General features: G+C 53.4%; 3 protein-coding genes across 3 annotated transcripts in view; 1 reads left to right on the top strand and 2 right to left on the bottom strand.

Moving 5' to 3' along the window:
* Positions 1–531: 531 nt before the first annotated feature.
* DECR2 (2,4-dienoyl-CoA reductase 2) lies at positions 532–7,660 on the bottom strand. The gene is made up of 9 exons (XM_020900220.2): positions 7,451–7,660; positions 6,215–6,283; positions 5,834–5,885; positions 5,139–5,274; positions 3,639–3,763; positions 3,477–3,570; positions 3,221–3,325; positions 2,560–2,774; positions 532–1,485 (listed from the first exon to the last, which is right to left on the bottom strand). The coding sequence occupies exons 1-8, from the start codon at positions 7,528–7,530 to the stop codon at positions 2,560–2,562; spliced, it is 876 nt and encodes a 291-aa protein (XP_020755879.2). The 5' UTR covers positions 7,531–7,660; the 3' UTR covers positions 532–1,485.
* Positions 7,661–9,313: 1,653 nt separating this feature from the next.
* NME4 (NME/NM23 nucleoside diphosphate kinase 4) lies at positions 9,314–12,441 on the bottom strand. Its single transcript, XM_020900219.2, has 5 exons — positions 12,160–12,441; positions 10,535–10,668; positions 10,189–10,290; positions 9,980–10,092; positions 9,314–9,529 (listed from the first exon to the last, which is right to left on the bottom strand). The coding sequence occupies exons 1-5, from the start codon at positions 12,248–12,250 to the stop codon at positions 9,406–9,408; spliced, it is 564 nt and encodes a 187-aa protein (XP_020755878.1). The 5' UTR covers positions 12,251–12,441; the 3' UTR covers positions 9,314–9,405.
* Positions 10,666–21,201, top strand: part of PGAP6 (post-GPI attachment to proteins 6) — a 27,237-nt gene continuing 16,701 nt past the window's right edge. Inside the window, exon 1 of the mRNA XM_070460652.1 lies at positions 10,666–11,924. The gene's annotated coding sequence lies outside the window, so the exon portion shown is untranslated. The remainder of the gene's footprint in view (positions 11,925–21,201) is intronic.

The following is a 21,201-nucleotide window of genomic DNA, read 5'->3' as shown; positions in this document are numbered from 1 at the left end:
CCCTCGGATGTGGCTGGTGGGACAGCCTCCCCGGGCCTTCTCCATCTCCTCGGGGACAGCAGGCTCCAGCTCTCAGGCATGAGGGGTCTGTGGCTGCCTCTCCCTGGGACCTGCCTTCCCGCCATCGCAAGTGCCCACTTGCCTTGCTGGTGGACCTCCTGGCCTCTGCTTAAGCAGCAAGCAAGACCCCTATGCCCACTGGGTTCCCTGCCCCTGCACCGCGAGGGCGGGAAGGAACTCGAGTGGGTGCAGGTGCCTGGGGCAGAGGGCTCAAGCCCAGAGCGAGCAGCAGCACCAGCACCAGCCTCGGAGGACATCCCTCGCACCCGGGGAGCCAACAGCCTCCCCTAGCTCCTAGGCTCCCTTCATCTGCAGGGAGGGAGGATTTCAGGCATTAGACAAAGGGTTTTCTAAAGCCTTCACAGGAAAAAGACAAAATGGAGACACACTGCTACCTCTCAGCGCCCAGATCACCAGTGTCCAAGTGTCCTCCTTCTCCTTCTAAAAATATTGTGAAGTCCACTGAATATATAATTTTATGGTAAAATGTTTATTTTTTAAGGAAATGCATTTTCTGGCAAAACTCTAGAACCTGTGCTTATGCAAATAGATGATATGGGAGAGGGTGCAGAGGAGGGCAGTGAGCTACCTGTCCAGCCAGAGGGCACGCCAACAGCTCTAAGTACGCTAAAGTTTTTAACAGCACAGGAAACAAGCCCAGGATCCAAATGGCCCCCTTAGGGCCTGGCCTGAATGTGTGTCAGAGAGCGGTCACTGGGGAACAACTGAGGCAGAGAGCCCCCTCCCCCGGGCCTGAGGGAGGGTAACAATGGGGCCAGGCCTCCTGGAGGGTCCAGAGAGTGAGCCCCCAGCGACCAAGGACTAAGTCCTCTCCAGGGCAGGTGGGAGCACCCTGACCTGTGCTGGCAGAGGTCCCGTCTGCAGCCCACACGCCCGGGGGAGAGGACGCAGGACACAGGCCGGGGGGCAGCGCTCAAACACACTTCTCTAGCCTTCCTGGTTTGGCATTTCTGTCAAGCAAAGGTCTCAAAGCGGGAGAGCAGGAGAAGACAGCCTGAACCACCTTCTTTTCTCCACCCAGGCCGCGGGAACCACCTGGAGGCACCCCCTGGACACAGGCAGGAGAGAAAGGAGACCAGCCTAGGTGGGCTGGGCAGCAGGGCAGCGCTGACCCTGGGTTGGGCCGGGGCACACTCCGGGGGCCTGGCCAGGTGGAGCACAGGCCGCCCGAGGGTGTATGGGCAGGTCCCTGCCTGGTCACTGCCCCCTTCCCTGCGCACAGAGATAGGGCCGTGGGCAGGGCACGTGGGCGCAGCACCGCTCCTAAAGGAAGGGCCGGTCTCTCTTCAAATGCTTGGCTGGGACTGCTGGGTCTGGCGCTCAGGCTGGGCAGGCGGGCGGGTGGCAGGTCTGGGGTCCGAGAGTGGGCTGTGGACCAGTCCCTTGCAGCGCACTGTCCATTGCCTGTCAGAAGCGGCAGCAGCAGACACCAGGTCACTGGGGCACCAAGCGATGCCAGGCCAGCCCCCTACAAGCCCTGGGGGAGTGAGTGGCAGGCGGGGGCAGACAGCAGGCCACTAGGCCTGTGTGCCTCCTGAGGTGGACACGGTGGCCCCCTACCTCCTCCCCACCCTCCCCCAGCACTCTCCACCCGTGACTGGGGGGCCTGTCCAGCACCCACGCCCTCCTGCCGCTTGGGGCCTTGCTGCCTCCTCCCCCGCTCCCACCCCCACCCTACTCTGTGTGTCTGGAGGACTGAGAACGCATCTTGTCGTTCAGATGCTAAGTCACATCCAACTCTGCGACCCCATGGACTGCAGCACTCCAGGCTCCTCTGTCCTTCGCTGTCTCCTGGAGTTTGCTCAGACTCCTGTCTGTTGGCTATGTCTGCCAGCCAGCACACCAGAGGGCCAACTAGCATCACTTGTCTTACAAGCAGGCCCACCCCTGAGACCAGGGGCTCCTCTGGAAGCTGGCACCAACCACAGCTTTGTGGGGAGGCCGAACACTGTGAGCCCTGGGTGTCCTTTCACCACAACCACCTCCGACGGGACAGGAACCAGTCCACATCCTGTCTCCACCCTGTGACGGGGACCCAGGAGGCGGGGGGCAGGGGGCCTGCACCTCCTCAGTCACCTCAGAGGAGCTGCTGCTCCGGGGCTAGACTGAGGGCTGCCCATGCCCCTGGTATGCTGGGGAGGACGGGAAGCGGGACCAGCAGGCCCTCAGGCCCCCAGAGCCGGTCGCCCAGGGCCACCCAAAGAGGGGGGCTCCTGTCTGCTTCAGAGGAGTTTGCTAGTCCTGGTTTGCAGGGAGGCCCCGGGGTCTGCAGTGCAGCTGCATGGGGCTGGGCCGTCCAGGCTTCGCCCCACGTGTGCAGCCAGGGAACCTGGGGTGCCTGAGAGCACATCTAGAAACACAGGTAAGAGACTGAGGGGCAAGCGTCAGGCCCAGCGCAGTGACCCCTGGCCACAAGGTGGGTGTCTGGGAAGGGGGCCAAGCACACAGGTGACCCTGACGGTGGGAGCAGGACGTCACCTAGAGCTTAGCTGAGGGTGAGAAATCTGCCAGTGACTGGACGTCATTAGGGAACGTCAGCCAGGTCCCCCCGTCAACCACCAGCAGGGCCCCCGTCACAAAGGATGCCAGCGGGCTGGCCAGGAAAAGGGCGCTGTGGGCAATTTCCGTCTTGTTCCCCAGCCTCTGCAGGGGGCTGGCCAGGATCTTCGCCCTCAGGTCGGCCTGTGGGGCACCTGGGAGGGAGGAAGAGGTTCAGGCAAGTCCCAGGACCCAGGGGCCACCACCTTCCTCTGCCAGCCTCCCCTGAGCTGCATCCTGTAACGCTGGGGATGCCGACAGCGTTGTCCTGGGCCAGGCCCAGTAACCTCACTGTGGAGCCAGCACAAGGCCTGTCCCTGCTCACGGCCAAGGCTCTGGAGGCTTCAGCGGGGCCCTTTGTGTGCAGCTCACAAGGCCAGCAGCCCCTGGCCTCTAGCTCTAGGGGCAGCTGCCCAAGTCCAGCCCCTAGCCCCCTGCTGGGCTGTGTGAACTGTCCCCAGGCTGGGGATGGACTCTGCCCACCCAGGGAGCCATGAGCGCTTGTCTCTGATCCCGGGCCTGTCCCACCCAGGCAGGAGGGGAGCCCCTGGAGGTACTGTGGGGCCTGTGCCCAAGGGAGCACCTGCTGGAGGAGCCTTACCCAGACGCCGAAACCCCTCAGTGCCACTAATGGGGCCAGGGGCAAGGCTGTTGACGCGGATGTTCTGGGGGCCCCACTCCACAGCCAGGTGCCGCGTCATCGCATCTGCAGGGGAGGCAGGCCATGTAAGGGAGAAGCAGGGCTGCTCGGCCTCTGGGGCAGCCCAGACGGGGTGGGGGCGCAGCTTTGCTGGGACACTGCCGGCCCCCGGGGACGGGGAGGAACCCAGGCGGGCAGACCAGGGGGGCGCCCGTACCCACAGCTGCCTTGGCAGAGCCTGCGTGCACTTGGAGCACCTGTCCCCGAGCGCCCAGGGTCGCAGTGATGTTCACGATTACCCCTCCATGGTCCTGCAACACACGAGGGGGGCAGTGAGCGCATGGCCAGGCCTGGGAGGCCCCCGCCTCGGGACACTCACCCGGAAGAACTTCTCATAGAGCACACGAGACACGTTGAAGGTGCCCAAGGTGTCGATGTCCATCACAGTCTTGAAGGCATTGGAGGACAAGGCGCTGGCGGGGCACAGGAAGTTCCCGGCTGCACCTGCGGGTGGAAGGAGACGGTGGGTGGTGCTGGAGCCCCGGGCAATCAAAGCAATGAGGGGCAGAGCAGGTGTTATGGGTTGGAGCGTGTGCTTCAAAAAGTTACACTCTTCAGTGGATCCCAACAACTGATGCCTGTCACAGCTATAAGTGTCCAGTCATGTCCAACTCTTTGTAACCCCAACCAGGCTTCTCTGTCCATGCAATTTCCCAGGCAAGAACACTGGAGCAGGTTGCCATTTCCTTCTCTAGGGGATCTTTCCGACCCAGGGATCGAATCCACATCTCCTGTGTCTCCTGCGTTGGTAAGCAGGTTCTTTACCACTGCACCACCTGGGAAGCCCAGTGTGGGTAAACTTAACTTTATGTGGAAACATGGTCTTTGCAGATGTCATCAAGATAAGATGAGATCATACTGAACAGGGTGGCCTAAACCCAAGGAATGCTGTCCTTAAAGTAGACACAGCCATGCACAGAGGGACAGAGCAGAGACTGGAGGAATGCAGCCAGGGGCCAAGGGATGACAGGCAGCAGCCCCAGGAGCCACAAGCCAGGCCCCAGATAGACTCTCCCGAGCCTCCTGTGAGAGCATGGCCTGCCACATCTTGGTCTCACATCTCTGGCCTCCAGACTGAGAGAATGCGTTCCTGCTGTTTTAAGCTGCCCAGCTTATGACTTTGTCAATGGCAGAAAAATGATACACTAATTTTGGGGATTTTTTAAAATTATTTTTTACTAGAGTATGTTGTCACACTGCAAGTTTTTAAAGTAAATTCAGGAGAAATGAACCTGAACATAGAGACTACAGTTAACAGTTGTAACAAATGCAAGGTATTCATAGTAGACACGACGTGTGTGTGTATGTGTGTGTGTGGCAGGAGTGTGGTATGAGTAGCTGTTTACACTGTCTGCTCAATTAGTCTGTGAATCTAAAAGTGTACTAAAACAGGGGCTTTCCTGGTGGTCCAGTGATTGAGGATCCACCTTGCAACACAGGGGACGCAGGTTCAATCCCTAGTCCCACATGCCTCGGGGCAACCAAGCCTTCAAGCTGCAAATACTGAGCTTGCGCGCCACCGTCAAGACCCAACACAGTCAAATAAATAAATAAGTATTGAAAAATAAAACTATGCTAAAACAGTCATGTGTCTTCCCTTTTCCTCAGTGGGGAACTTCAGGACATGAGAGTGACCCTTCTCTGTGCTTCAGCCTAGTTCTCAGGGCATCCTCCTGAGCCATGGCTGCATAGACCCGGCAGGGGCACAGCTGGGTTGAGACAGTGACCTGAAGCCAGGACAGTTCCAGGGCGTCCAAACAGGAAGGTCTGGTATTGCAGACACGTCAGAAGCCCCCAGTCATGCTCAACAGGGACTCACAGTTGATGAGAATGTCGATCTTCCCGAACTCCTGCAAGGCCTGCTCTACAGCTGCTGCGATGGCCAGGGGAGCTCGGACGTCCAGAGACAGAGGGAGGCACCTCCGGCCAGTGGCAGTGGCCAGCTTTCTGGCAGCCTAGAAGCCAGACAGGAAGAGAGGTGGGCAGCAGCCTGCTGGCCTCGCCTGGAGGCACAGCCCTTCAGGATCCAATGACGATGATGAGCCAGGTTCTGCCAGGGACCCGGGCTCTGTGGCTGAAACCCACCTTGGGGAGGCAGGTCCTCCCCAGGGCCACAACCCCTGGCGGACACTAAGACATCCTGTACCCTCTCCCCTTTCATCACCTTCCAGGCCACTGGTCACAGGTCAACAGCAGCTCCAGCTGATGTCCAGTCCCTGTGCTGAGACCAGCTGTGGCAGGAGAGATATGTTCCCCCCTCAAGAACCTGCTAAGCCCAGAGAACTCTGCTGGGGCCACAGTACCACCCAACAGAAGGGTCGCTTCTCAGGACCTGACAATTAGATTCTGTAAAAACACGAGAGTGTCCCTGGGGACCACTTCCATTGAAGCTCCGTATTTGGGAGACAGGCTGGTTTTGGTGTGGTCACCCTCTGGACCTCAGGACCTTCCAGGTCTAGGCTCCTGGCCCCCAAAGTCACCCATTGATGGCTGGGCACAGGAGAGCCCCCTCACCGTCGATACTCTGGGAAGACTTCTGCTGGCGATGACTGTGTGGCAGCCGTGCCTGCAAAGCCAGAGAGCAGGAGTGAGGATAGCAAGGCGCAAGGGACACACCCAGCAGAGCTCCTGCCCAGCAATCTAAGGGGCCCCTCCCCCAAGGGTCTCTCAGACTTAGACATCAGCCCGGGGCTGAAGGCACAGCTGGCAGAGGACCCAGAGGCCTACGTGGGCTGAGTGACTGTGGCAGGACCCCTTTCAAATGTTCTCTGACGGACCTGGAACTAGAGGGGTTCCCACCACCGACTGGCATTTTGCCCAGGATCCCAGGCCCCCTCCCAAGGAGGAGGGGGCAGCACGATGGGGCATGGACCACACAGAGCAGTGCTCACTTACCGCATGAAAATCTCAGCAATCCGGAACCCAATTCCAGAGCCACCACCCGTGATGAAAGCCACCTTGTCCCTGAGAGAAAAAACAGAGACTCTTTACAGAGGTCCCTGTTCAGACTTCCTTGATGGTCCACCGACGGGGACTCCATGCTCCCAATGCAGGGGGCACAGGGGCCACCCCTGGTCAGGAAACTAGACCCCATATGCCGCAACTAAGATCCAGTGCACCTAAATAAATAAATTCTAAATTCTAATTTGTTTAAATAAAAAATAAAAAGAGTAAGGGAATGCTGTTGAATCGGGATGGTGGAGGTGCTCTTCCACTGACCCTCTGCACTGGGCACTTGGGTCAAATTTGAGAAACACCGCTTTTGAAAGCCTGCATTCCTCGGCTTTCTGAATCTTTGGGAAGAATGATTTCAACCTAGAAGTCTCTATGCAGAAAGCTATCAATGAATGAGAAATGTTTTCAAAACATAAACCTTCCTCCTGCCACCCTCTAAATGGATAGGATAGCAGATTCATGGAGAAAGAGAAACAGGCAGGCTTTTCTTGACATAAGAGAAGCCATTTGGGGCCTACACCATTCTGTGATCTAAGCCTGGACACAGTGCTGCCCTCAACAGGTCTCAGAAAAATACAGAAACTAACAACTGTCATCAGGCAAGAAAAGTAACAATGGCCAAGATACGAATCATACACTAGTTGTAAAGTCTCCCAATTCTGTTTTGATGGTAAAGATCAGCCTGAAGTGCTGACCAACTGGAACCTGACCAACTGGAACCTCAGAGATGATAGTGACTTTTTCTGACACTCATGACTTTAACGAACTAACGAACTAGCTTGGACGTCGTCAACCACCCAAACCCCTTCTTAAGATGCTTGCACTCAGCTTAAAACCTCCCCAAATTTGCTGTTTGGAGAGACAGCTTTGGGGAAAATCTTCAGTGTTCTCCTTACCTGGTGCTGGTAATAATTAATCCTTCCTTTTCCTGATCTTTGCTCTGTGTTTTCTGGCACTCGTCCCCACCTCCGCATCGATAAACAGGACATGCTCACGCAGGACAAAGATCGGAACACCAGTACTTGCCTCGCTGGGATACCCGGACATCTGGACAGCCTGGCCACCAGGCTTGGGGTCCTCACACATCCCAGAAAAACCTCAGTCCCCCGCCGCGAGCACCGCAGGCGCCCCCGCCCCCTGCCCGGCTCCCTGGGGTGCCCCAGACGCGACGCTCACTGGAGCAAGTCCGGACGGAAGAGGTGGTGGTACTCCGGGAGACAGTCGTCCTCGCTGACGTCGGCCGGTGGCTGGGCCATGGCGCTCGGATCAGACCTGGGTGGCAAAAGCAGCAGAGACCTGCCGGGATCCCAGGACTCTAACCTCGGCCTCAAAGGACAGAAGGCAGCCAGGGAACGCGGACGTCCCACCCCGCGCACCTCGCTCCTCCCTGGACGCCCCGCCCCGCGCACCTCGCTCCTCCCTGGACGCCCCGCCCCGCGCACCTCGCTCCTCCCTGGACGCCCCGCCCCTCATCCCCACGCTCCTCTCAGGACGCTCCGCCCCAGCGCCCCTCGCTCCTCTCAAGCCGGGACGCCCCTCGCTCCTCCCATGACGCCCCGCCCCTCGTCCCCACGCTCCTCGTCCCCACGCTCCTCCCATGACGCCCCGCCCCTCGTCCCCACGCCCCTCCCAGGACGCCCCGCCCCATGACCCTCGCCCCTCCCATCTCCCCGCCCACCCCGGTCCTCACGCCTCCCAGAGCGACCCGCCCCCGCGACAGTCGCTGCTCCCAGAAAGCCCCGTCCACTCAGTTCTCAATCTCCCCAGGAAGCTCCGCCCCCGCGATCCACGCCATTCCCAGGTGCCCCGCCCCTCCCCGTCCCAGCCTCTCCCAGAACGTCCCGCCCTCAGGGCCCCGCGGCCTGCTGGGACTGGAAGTCAATTTGCGCGCCGCGGCAGGCGCAGGCGCAGTGCGGCGGGCTGGTTCCCGTTGGCAGAGGTGGTGTGAATGCGAATCGAAACTCAGCTTTCTGGGCTCCTTTTCACAAGACTGGGTGTCAGTGCTGGATTCGGGGCCAGCCGGACACAGGGAACATTTGGTTCCCGGGCTGAGATGGAGCTCACGGGCCGACTCGGGGCCCCTCGGCTCCCTCACCGCTTTGGGCCTTTCTGTGCATTTAAAACACGTATTCGGACTCGCTTAGCATTTAAGTGTCTTCCTCTCCCGGGTGCTTCTCTTCCCTGTTGCAAAGAAGAGGGAAGGAGACTAGAGCCTAGGAAAGTCACGGGAAACTAGGAAGGCCTTTTCCTCGCATGGCCAGCCCCAGAGTCAGCTTCAAACATGACCCTTTCATGGCCAGTTAAAGGTCAGACCCTTCAACCGCGCCCTCACGTGGAGGCACAGGCAGAAACCTGAGTTGGAACCCAAGGCCAGCGTCGCCAAGACGTCATAAAGCAGGGTTAGGACCAGTCGGCCTCAGCAGGTGTAATGACATGCAGTATCCAGTACCTGTGATGAGTGGCCAGGGACACACCTGAGGGCCAGGTGTGAGGAGTGACATATGCAGTGTCAATGAGGCCACAGCCTTTCTGCCTTCGGGGCGGCTTCAGCTCCCTGCCTACCCCTTCCTGCTCCTGTTCACAACTGCCTAGGGCTCCTCCTTGAGGGACAGCACAAGCTCTGTGGCTCAGCTTGGAGCTCCCAGATTTCAGGCTGGAGGCCTCTGGACCTCTGCCTGTCTCATACATTCAACAAAGTTCTTGATCTCCTGGTGTGTGAGATGGTAAGCTTCATTTCTACTTTCAAGCTGCTTACAACTTTGCATAAAGCCTCATTCCCACCTTAGAGATGGCAGGGGCCATAATGAGCACTCCACTCCCATGCACAGCACAGTGAATTTTAATGTCCCCACTTTGGGGAAAGGACGGTCACACTACCAGCTTTTGGACCCCAAAGCTTGTCTGGCACTTTGGTTCAGAAAGGACTTGGTCCAGTCCCTTGCTGGCTTAGGATAATACTAAAAGGCACATAAAGTTGGTGGCTCAACCACTCTGTGGCTGGAGTGGGGCAGAAGGTGGACAGGGAGGTGGTCTGGGACAGATGGGCAGAGCATGGGTGTGAGCTCAAGTTCTTGTCAACAGAGGTAGCTGGTCCTGAGTGGATGCCGGGGTGACCGCGGGCACCTGCGTGCTCAAGCTGCGTAGATGCTGCTGAGGTGGCCTTCATCTGCCCAGTCCACCAGCTCACTGCTCTGGAACCACAGCTGGATCTCTCTCTGGGCCCCCTCCACAGAGTCGCTGGCATGGATGACATTCCTGTGCCAGGTGGCAGAGGTAGGACACAGGCTTCAGCATGCACCTCGGGGGTCCTAGGCAGAGTCTGCCGATCCCCGACTGTCTAGGGGAGTGGGTGGGTGATGGTGCAGAGGGGCAAGGAACAGAGGAGCTGGAAAATTGGGTTCCAGCCTGACCTTGGCATCTGTCCCGGGCCAAACCCTGGGGTGTCTGGAGGTAAAGTCAGGTGACAGACCCTGATGGCAGACCATAGACACAACACAGGGAATGCTTTATCATCTCCTGTGTACACGAAAAGGTTTTGAAAAGTACTGCACTAGCCAACATCAGGTGTGACATGCTACCATCGTTTTCTAGCTTCACTTTCCCCTTAGCAAGACGCCCAGGCTCAGTGGATCTGCCTTGGGCACAGGCCGCCACCCTGAGCCCCTAGGGCACTTGCCCTCAGGTCCAAGTGGCTGAGTGTGTTACCTGCTGACGTGGGTGCTGAAGTCTCCCCGGATGGTGCCAGGGGCAGCCTTGGCGGAGTTGGTGTGGCCTATCATGGCCCTCGAGGTACAGACCACATTGGGGCCTTCCCAGACCTGCAGCAGAGAGATAGAGCAGGTGGGGAGAGGTGGGGGTCACCCAGGGCTCAACCCAGGGCCCTCCACCCTCCCACCGCCGCGGCCCTACCGTACCATGGCCACCACTGGGCCGGAGCTCATGTAGCTGATGAGGGCTGGGTAGAAGGGCTTCCTCTGCAGATCGTGGTAGTGCTCAGCAAGGATCCTCTCTGGGGCCTGGTGCATTGAGGGAAGGGGTGAGAGGGAGCCCCACTGGGCACCAGGGCAGTGGTTGTGGCATCCTGACTGCAGGGCCCTCAGCAGACAACACTGACAAGGGCTGGCATTCCAGCTTAGCACAGACACTTCCCCGCCCCTCCCCTTCTACTGCCAGCAAAAGGAGGCTGGTCCTGACACAGGGCTGAGAACAGCCCCCACCCCGGTCCCCTCAGCGACACCCACAGGCCAAAAGCCCTGGTACCTGCAGCATCTTCATCCCCACCAGCTTGAAGCCCCTCCTTTCAAAGCGCTGGATCACATCCCCGACCAGCCGCCGCTGCACCCCATCTGGCTTCACCGCAACCAGGGTCCGCTCCCGGGTCCAGGAGGGTCCTCCTGTAGAAGAGGGGGGCTCGGGGCTGCCATGGCCTCACCTTTCACATCTCCTGGACCTGGCTTCCCCTGCCAAGACCCAGGCGTCCCCTAGACTGCAGAGTTTGCCTCAACCAGAGCGGTCCTGGAGGGGAAAAGTATGGTGCCCACAGCCAGGACTGTCCAGCACGGTGGGTCCCTGGGGACTTCAGCCTGTCGCAGGGGCCATGGCCCCACCCAGGCAGGCAGTGGGAGAAGCTGCCCTTGATGGAGCTGGTGCCCCTGAGACGCCACACTGGAAAGAAAGTACAAGTCCTGATGTTCACGCCTGTACTTCGGGGAGCTAGCATAGACACGTCTGCACCCCCAAACTACCACATCAGGAGGGACCCAGCATCCATCTTCTGGGACCAGGGAGTGAAAAGCACTTTCCCACTGGGCCACAGGGAGAGAGAGAGAAAGGGACCTGGGGATTGAGAAAGGGGGAAGGGTCCTCCCCTGACACCTTCCTTGGCCAGGCTGCTGTTGGGGTTTCAAGGCAGGACACTTGAAACCTAAAGTGTCCTAAAGTCAACACTGCCCCAGTCCTCCTCCTCTGGGCGTGACGCTGCCAGAGAGACCCCCAGCGTCATCACCCTCCTACCACCTAAAACTTCCAGAGTTAGGCTGACCCTTGGCATTGGGTCTAGGGTCAAGTGTACTCTGGAGAAGGGCCCAGACCCTGGATTGGCGCTAAGCACTGCAGAGAGGGAGGAGAAAACTGGAGAAGAGATGAGCAGTCAGGTCCAGAAGAGCCAGTGTCCCTGGGGGCATCTGCATCTGCCTTCCCAGCCCCAGGAGGGCTTGGGGAGCAGGCATCGGGTGCCCACCACACCACGTACCTTCAATGCCTTGCACTGCAGGAAGGTCCCCACCCTTATTCTCCCCGCCCCCCCCTCCACCAAGCCCAGTCCCTAGGGGCCCTGCTGTCCAGCCTGGCCTCCTGCCAGCTGGCTCCTGTCTCGGAAGATGGCAGTTTACCCTCGCCAGTATTGGAACCCCAGGACTCTGGAAGCGCCCAAGGGCCAGCTGCTGGGGTGGAGGACCCCCGGATAACTGCAAGGCTCCAGGCAGGGATATGCCTGGCGGAAAGACGCCTCAGGATAGGAGTGTTCATTTGCTGAGAATGACCTCACGCAGGAGCCCTGGGCCCCCTGGGATCCCTGCAAGCACAAAGTGTGGCCACCAAGCTTCTGGTTTCCTCCGGCTGCGGAGCCCTGGGACCCCCTGCCCAGAATAAGGTGAGGTGAGCGGGGCCGTGGGGGCCTGGCTGGGAGTGGGCGGTGGCGGTGGCGGTGAGCGCAGTGGCTGTGAGCGCGGGGGCCCCGCGGGGCAGGAACCCCAGGGGCGCGCCTCTCCAGCCCGCCTGCTCTCGGGCCTCCAGCCGCCGCGCCGGGGCCGCACGTGCGTCAGCAAAGGCCGGCGGCTCCTCGACCCGCCCCACCCCGCGCGTGGCCGCCAGGCGGGCGGACTCACCCGAGCAGGAGCGCGCGAGCAGGCTAGGGCCCAGGGCCCGCGCGCCGCACAGCAGCCCCCGCAGCGCCGCGAGCCCGGAGACGCAGCGCATGACTCCCAGCCGCCGGCGCCGGCCGAGCGCGCAGGGGAGAGGGTCCTGGGAGGAGGGGGAGGGGCGGAGGGAGGGGGAGGCGGGAGAGAAAGAAACCGGGGGAAAGGGTGGAAGGAGGGAGGCGGGAGGAGGCCGCAGGGGTGGAGGGAGAGAGGGAGGCGGGTTGGGGGAAGGAGAGGGAGGGGAAGGAGTCGAGGGAGGGCAAGCGTCCCCAGGCTTTTGCGCCTATGGCTCCTCCCCCTACCCCCCCTGCACCCCGCATTCCCCACCCCCCCCCGCACCTCCCCCCAGACGCTGTTTCACTCGAGTGGACTTGGGAAGTGTCTAATGTCAATTTCTGTTAAAATCAGAAGAAAACAAAGTGCTTACAGTGCAGGTAAAAAAAAAAAAAATTAGAAGAAAAAAAGAATAATGGTGATGAACCCAGCACGGATCGTGTTCTTTTATATCAACGCAGTCCTTGAGTATCCTGTTGAGTTCATGCAGGTCCTCCTGCGCCTGTACCCCTGTCCTGGAAGCAGGGCCGGCTTCTGGGCTGGGCGGGCGGCGGGGTGGGGGTGGGGCGGAGGGGTTTGCTCCCACCTGGGTCTGGATCTCCCTCTGAATTGACACCCTGAACTGGGAGGATGAACCTGCATGGTCAGGCAAGGTCAGGCCGGGCATCCAGGCATTTGGATGGGGAAAAATCCCACCCTTATTCTTAACGGGCCTCGAACAGGAGGAATTTAGCTTCACTGAAACACCTTGCGATGCCTGTGACTTGATCATAAACAGAAATCACAGATATTCTCATTTATAGTACAGTTCAGGTTGAAAAGGTGGCAGCTTACTATTTGAATTTTGAGATCCACAGGATCTAACGTAATTAATTTTGTAAAAAACATACATACTTTAAAATTTGTTTTTTAAGCTGTGATATTTATTTGATCACACCACACTGTGTGTGGGATCTTAGTTTCTACACCAAGGTTAAACCTAGGCCCTTGGCATTGGAAGTATAGAGTCTCAACCACTGGACTGCCAGGGAAGTCCCCATGTATATTTCTGTGTGTTGTGTGGATGGAGTTTTTTTCTTAGTGTCATTTTCAGTTGTTGATTGCGAGAGTATAAAAATACAATTGAGTTTTGTATGTAGATCTTTTTAAATGATTCTTTTTTTTTTTTTAAATATTTATTCATTTATTTGGCTGTACCAGGTCTTAGTTGCAGCATGTGGGATCTAGTTCCCTGACCAGGGATGGAAAACTGGGCCCCCTGCATTGGGAGCTCAGAGTCTTAACCACTGGGCCAGCAGGGAAGTCCCTGTATGTAGATCTTGTACCCAAAAACTTTGCTGAATTCATTTATTAGTTCTAATAGTTGCTTACTGGATTCTTCAGGATTTTGTACACGCAAGGGTCCCCAATTTAGATGCCTTTTGTTTCATTTTATTAATGAATTGCTCTGGCTGGAATCTCCAGAGGGGAGAAACATGGTGACCACAGCCAGGATCTCCAGTAAAATGTTGAATACAAGAGACTTGCTTTTTCCACTGTCTTAAGATGGGACATGATTGTTTTGTAATCTTTTTTCTTTCTTAGTATGGACACTTAGAGCTATAAATTTCCCTCTAAACACTGTATTAACTGTATTCCATTTGTTTTGATATGCCTTCATTTCCTTTCATCTCAGAGTATTTTATTTTTTTTAATATTTACTTTTATTATTTTTTTATTTGGCTGTGCTGGGTCTTAGTTGTGGCATGCGGGATCTTTAGTTGCAGCATGTGGAATCTAGTTTCCTGACCAGGGATTGAACCCGGAGCCCCTACATTGGGAGTGCAGAGTCTTAGTCTTTGGGAAGTCCCAGGGAAGTCCCTCTTTCTTTTTTTAAAAATTGATTTATTTCTTACTGCGTTGGGTCTTAGTTGCAGCACTTGTGATCTTTGTTTTGGGCTTCTCTCTAGTTGTGGCACACGGGCTCTGGAGCCCATGGGCTCTGTCGTTTGCAGCACATGGGCTTAGTTCCCCCCTGGCTGTGGGATCTTAGTTCCCTGAATAGGGATTCAACCCACATACCCTGCATTCCAAGGTGGATTTTTCATTTCTTTTCTACACTGGGTCTTCATTGCTGCTTTCTCTTGTTGTTTTTCTGTCACGAAGTTGTGTTAACTCTTTGCAACCCCATGGACTGCAGCATGCCAGGCTCCTCTGTCCACATCTCCTGGAGTTTGCTCAGATTCATGTCCATTAAGTCAGTAATGCTATCTAACCATCTCATCCTCTGCTGCCCCTTTCTCCTTTTGCCTTCAATCTTTCCCAGAATCCGGATCTTTTCCAATGAGTCAGCTCTTCACATCAGGCGGCCATAGTGTCACCTGATACTTCTTAGCACTCAGCCTTCTTTATGGTCCAGCTCGCACACCTGTACGTGACTACCGGAAAAACTGTAGCTTTGACTATATGGACTTTGTTGGCAAAGTGATATTTTTGCTTTTTGTTTGCTTGTTTGTTTTGTTTTTTTATATCTTTGCTTTTTAATATAATGTCTAGGTTTGTCATAGTTTTCCTTCCAAGAAGCATGCATCTTTTAATTTCATGGCTGCAGTCACCCTCTGCAGTGATTTTGGAGCCCACGAAAATAAAATTTGTCACTGCTTTCACTTTCCCCCTTCTGTTTGCCATGAAGTTATGGTCCCAGATTCCATTATTTTAGTTTCTTTAATGTTGTGTTTTAAGCCAACTTGTTACTCTCCTCTTTCACCCTCATCAAGAGGCTCTTTAGTTCCTCCTTGCTTTCTTCCATTAGAGTGGTATCAGCAGTGTATCTGAGGTTGTTGATATTTCTCCCAGTTTTCTCTAGTTGCAGCAAATAGGGGCCACTCTTTGTTGCAGTACACAGGCTCTGGATCTCAGGCTCGGTAGCTGTGGCCCGTGGGCTTAGTTGCTCTGGGGCATGTGGGATCTTCCTGGACCGGCAGCTGAACCTGTGTCTCACTCGCCCTGAAGTCCCTTAAGTACTGTCTGATTTCCCTTTTGATTTCATATACTCTAAAAACTACAAATCAGGACTTTCCTGGTGGTCCAGTGGTTAAGAATCCACCTTCTTTGTCAATGCAGGGGACACAGATTCAACCCCTGGTGCAGGAAGGTTCCACATGCTGCGGGGCAGCTAAGCCCATGCACCACAGCTGAGAGTGCGCCCTAGAGCCCGCGCTCTGCAACAAGGGAACCCAGGGAACCCACTTCACTGCAATGAAGTGTAGACTCCTGGTTGGCAGGGCTTAGGGGCTGGAAAGGATGAACAGTCAGAGCACAGAGGATTTTCAAGGCAATGAGACTACCCTGTATGATGCTATAATGATAGATACATGTCATTACTGTATGTGTGTGTTAGTCACTCAGTCTTGTCTGACTCTTTGTGACTCCATGGACTGCAGCCCACCAGGCTACTTTGTTCCAGGGATTCTCCAGGCAAGAATATGGGAGTGGGTTGCCATTCTCTTCTCCAGGGGATCTTCCTGACCTGCGACTCCTGCATTGTGCACAGATTCTTTATTTGTCATTTGTCCAAACCTGCCAAAAGTGCACCACCAAGATGGAAGCCTAATGTAAACTGTGGACTGTGGGTGATTCATGATGTAGATTCATCAGCTGTAACTACTGTACCACATGGTCTGGTGGGGATGCTGATGGTGGGGGAGGTTGTGCATGTTTGGGAGCAAGGGATGTTTGCAAACTGTACTTTCTGCTTAATTTTGCTGTGAATCTAAAACTTCTCAGAAATAAGGTCTGTTAAATACACACACACAAGGACTTCCTTGATGCTCCAGTGGCTGAGGCTACATGCCCCCAGCGCAGAAGGCATGAGTTCATTCCCTGATCAGGAACTTAGATCCCACATGCTGCAACTAAGGGTTCACATGCCACAATAAAGATTGAAGATCCTGCATGCTGCAACTAAGACCTGGCGCAGCCAAAATAAATAAAATTTTTAAAGGACATACACACACACAGACCATGAAGAAAGAAAAAGACAAGTCACAGGACAGGAAAGAATGTTTCCATTGCCTAAAACCCATGCAGGTCTAGGGCTCCATGACCAGAAATCAGTGAGTGAAAGACCAATGACCCAAGAAGCACAGCAAATACTTGAAGATTAGTTTCTCCAAAGAATAATTCCAGATACCCAGTAAGCAGTGCAAAAGTGATCAGCCTCAGGAGTAATCAGAGAAACGCAAATGAAGATGGCACAAATCTCCAAGTCTGAAAATCCCAAATATTTGTGACAGTGTAGCCCATTGAGACTCCTCACTGGTGGTGAGACTCTCAACTGACCAAAGCCAGTCAGGTGGACAGCATGGAATTGCCAAGAAAGGGAAGAGACAAATTACAGAGTTGAGAACATATTTGCAACTCATATATCTGATCAGAATTTACAAAGAACTTTTAAAAGTCAACAACAGTAAAGTGCTCAGCCCACACCCTCCTGTAACCCCCTCCCTTGGAGTGTGGACTGCACCCAGTGACAAGGAGGAAACAGCAGGAGAGGGTCTGGTCACTGATCGTGAAGGTGACCTCACCTCCCCTTCCCCCTCACTTGCTGCCCCATGGGATAAAGAACATGTGTCTCTGGTCAACAACCAGTGTGGACCTGAGGCCACAGCCATGGATGCAAGTTTAGAAGCAAATCCTACCCCAAAGAGTTGCAAGGAGTCAGACATGGCTGAGCACAAACACACACACACACAGGGACATTGATGTGGTGAGTCAGGTTTCCTATTTTTTGTTTTGTGTTTGCCCCCTCTGATGTTTTTCTTTTCCTCCTTTGCTGACCTTTTTGGGTTAAATTAATATTTTAAAATATCATTTAATGTATTTATTGGCTTTTTAGGTATACCTTGACCTGGAAGTATGTGTGCATGATGAACTGTGTCTGATTCTTTGTGACTGGGTGGATTGTAGCCCACCAGGCGCCTCTGTCCATGGGATTTTCTAGGCTAGAATACTGGAGTGTGTTGCCATATCCTTCTCCATGGGGTCTTCCCAACCAGGGATAGACACTCCCTCACCCCATTTCTCGTGCCCTCTGTATTGCAGGCAATTTCTTTACCACTGAACCGTCTGGGAAGCCCTGATCTGGGGGTATACCTCAGCATTATTTTATATTAGTTACTTTGCTGCTGCTGCTGCTAAATCACTTCAGTCGTGTCCGACTCTGTGCGACTCCATAGACGGCAGCCCACCAGGCTCCTCTGTCCCTGGGATTCTCCAGGCAAGAATACTGGAGTGGGTTGCCATTTCCTTCTCCATTGGTTGCTCTAGGGATTGTAATTACATTCTTAACATTTCAGACTATTTAGAATTTATATTGTGCCATTTCATGTAAGATGCAAGAATTTTGCAACCGTGTAGGTCTATTTTCCCCCTCCCCCATTCTATCTGCTCCATTGTTTCTGAGAAGTCATTCATTGTTTGAACTGTTATTCCCTTGAATGTCATTTTTCTCTGGGTGCTTCCAATATTTTCTCTTTTTGTTTGGTTTTCAGTAGTTGACTGTGATGTGTCTGGCTGTGATTTTCTTTTACACATTCTTCTTAGGACACATTGAGCTGCTTGAATCTGTAAATTATCGTCTTTCACCAGATTTCATGTTTTTTCCTGCCTCATTCTCTTCTGTCCTCTTGGAATTCCCCCTTTAGGCATGTTAGACTTCTCACTCTTACTTGGATCACTGCCAGGGGAGCCACAGTGGATGGCTTATTCTAGGAGCAGGGGTCCCAGGAGGCTTACCCCTATTCTGCCACCCCAGGGAAGCTGGTGGGGGGTGCCAAGGGGGAGCCCACAACCAGAGCTGACTCTAGAGCCTCCTGTCCTGGCACCCATCTTCTGCTCTTGCCACCCTCTGTCACTCTCCACTGGGAGGGGAGCAGGATTCACTGCGGTCACCGGGCCCCATTGCCGCTGGACCGTGTCCCCGGTTCAGTGCGTGCCAAGAGCTCTGCGAGCAGCTCCTGGCCCTTCACCTCCTGGTTCCTAAGTGCCCAGCACCCAGGACAGGAAGCAGTCATTAACCAGATAAAATGGGGACACGGGAGAACTGCCGAGGAGCCCCAGGACCAGGAGTACCCAAGGGATGAGTGGCGTCGGCGAGGAAGAAGACAGACACACACACACAGATGGTTTCGTAGAAGAGGTAGCTTTTTTTTATTTTTAGGATAGCTCAGTTTTTATAGAATGAATGTTACCTCCCCCTTAAGTCACCACATATTACATCAGATATTGGTTTGTGCTTCCGTCAATATTTTTTTCCCATGTTTTCCCCCTAAGCATTCATCTAGAACGTTTCCGATTACAGGGTTTATACTTAAATGTCCCATACATAGTCTTCTTGCCTCAATGGCCTAACATTCTCACTCTAACAAAAATAATGTTCCACAAATCTCAGGTATAGTGTAAATTCTTTGGACAATAAAAGAATACATGGGAAGGATCACAGTAACATGTTTGACATTTCTGAAAATAGTACCATGAGAAAAACCTGATATTTTTCTTTACCTGAAACCACAAAATCTCAATTTACAGTGATTAACTATTAAACAGCAAAAACACCTCTAAAGCAGCAAAACACCTCTATTAATAGTAAGATAATGGCAGTAAAGCTGGTTAATATAAATCTTCTATTAAAATCCTATATACCCCATTTTCTAATTTTACAGAAACACCCATAATATCCCATGTTGTTTAAAGAAAGGGAAACAATGAACAAATAGCAGCAAGGATATAGCAATAGTGAAAACCCTTTCAACCAAGGAGCAAGTAAACTAAAGCAGTATATCTACTTCTAAATCTAAATGCCTCTACTCTTTTCGATTCTAGAACATTATAATCTTTTAAGCAAGCAGCCAAACTATACCTGTGGCCTTTTCTTTTATGACTTGATGTTTACGGTAGGGTCCTGAGCCAGAGCAATCTTGAGCATTTCCAAAAAGGCTTGGACTTTTCCAGCGAGGCCTTATTACTATATCATTTCCCAAAATTAATAGTAGCCCAACAACAGTAAGGCAGAAGGAAGAAAGGGACATACCGGGCCCCTGGAACAACCTCGAGGGGAAGAGCTGCCTTGCAGATTCCTTTCTCATCCCTGAGGCTCTGGAGGGGACATATTGGGCCCCCGGGGCAGCCCCATGTGAGGAAGAGCTGCCTTGCAGGTTCCTCTCTCGTCCCATGACCTTGTCACGGACTGGGTGCATCCCGGTGGCTCCCACCAGAGAACTACATGTTGGACTCTAGAAAAAATAACTTTGCATTTAAGCATAATTCTAAGTGTATGAGCCTCCTAAAGGTTTTGATGGGAAAATGATCCTTTATGAAATGATAATAATAGATGGTAGTTGGAGTTAAGAAAAACTTTGTCTCAGTAAAATAAAGATGCAGAAACTCTATTTGTTCCCCAAAGTTCTGGGGGAGCTATTCCTCTGGGCCTGTTATAGCCACGCTTTCCGGGAAACAAACTCATTCAGAAGGACAATGCAGATAGTGGAGTGCAGTTTATTACACCGGCGGGCCCAAGGCAAAGTCTCCTCTTAGCCAAGGACCCGGACCAGCATTTGTGAAAATCTTTTATACCCCATGTGTACATGTCTAAGGAAGGGTAAATACAATCACAATAACCCCATCATTCACCTGTTATGTGTTCAAACAGTTAATAATCAATAAGCCCGCGGTTACATTCCAACCAGTTAATAACCGACAAGCCTGTGGTTACATTCCGATAGTTACTGTCCGGAGGCAGGGGTGATTAGTGTCTGTTTTCTGTGATGAATAACCTGGATACAATCTTCAAGGTTCCCCTGTCCGGAGGGGGTCTTATCCTTCCATTGTCGTTCCCACAGGCACTAAGCAGAGAGTTCAGAGTCCACTGGAGAGGTGGCCGAGCACGATCAGCATGGACGGGCCTCAGATGGAGTCAAGGCCCTATGAATTCCTTCTTCATTCCCCCCTCTTGATGCTCTTAACTCATATTATGAGCATCATTTATAGGGATATATTGCACCCTGGCTCTCCAACTGCCAATTAGGGAGAATGACATCAACCTTCGGGTTACAAAGTTCATAATATATTGTAAAATTCAGGGTCCACAAAGCAGAACTATCACGGCAACTATAACAGTGGTAAATATAGTTTTCCACCAATCGCCCTTCACCCAAGATAGGACCGAAGTCCAGAAAGGAATGTTTTCATTTGACTTGTTTTTACCTGGTTTTTCAAGTCATCTAAAGTAGTCGATACATTGTCAGATAAGTCAGGAATGTATACACAACATTCAACCTTAATTATAGTACAGGTCCCTCTTTGAGCAGCTGTATGTCCAAAGCCATTTTATTATGAATTGCTGCTTTTTTCATTTAGATTTGCTCTTCATTTAAGGCTTGGATGGCTTCTGTTTTATCTAGGAGGGCCTGTTTGTGAAATTAGTCAAGGCCTCTACTTTAATCATAATATATTTGTTGTCCCTATAGAGGATACAAAAAAGGCAGCAATATACTCAGACCGTTGAAACAGATCTTGTCCACCTAGCATGTAAATAAGGTAGATTTACTGGGGCTTGTTGTAGGTTAGGCTTTTGTTACACTGGCATTTATATCAAATGTAACCCCATGACCCCAGTTAATTGACTGTAGGTCTTACACCAAGAGAGCAAGGAGAGGTTATGATGACAAGAGAGGAAAGTCTCTGTCATCCCAGAAAAGAGCAGAGTGGTTAAAATCTCCTTGGCGGAGCAGTGACACCCACCAAGGAAGTCCATCCATCACAGACAAAGGCATAGTCCTACATATCCAGAAGTTGTAAGTGTTGTGGAAGTCCACGTAGGAATGTGCCCATGAGGTGAAAATGTTGTCTTGAGTTGAGACAGAAGTTAAATTCAAATTCACGTTAATGAGGCCAAGCAGCAGGAGTTGATTGTGCAGC

Source organism: Odocoileus virginianus, chromosome 33, assembly GCF_023699985.2.
Source record: "Odocoileus virginianus isolate 20LAN1187 ecotype Illinois chromosome 33, Ovbor_1.2, whole genome shotgun sequence".
NCBI classification, from domain to species: Eukaryota; Metazoa; Chordata; class Mammalia; order Artiodactyla; family Cervidae; genus Odocoileus; species Odocoileus virginianus.
The sequence above is the reverse complement of the archived record's forward strand: the minus strand, read 5'-3'. Positions and strand labels throughout refer to the sequence as shown.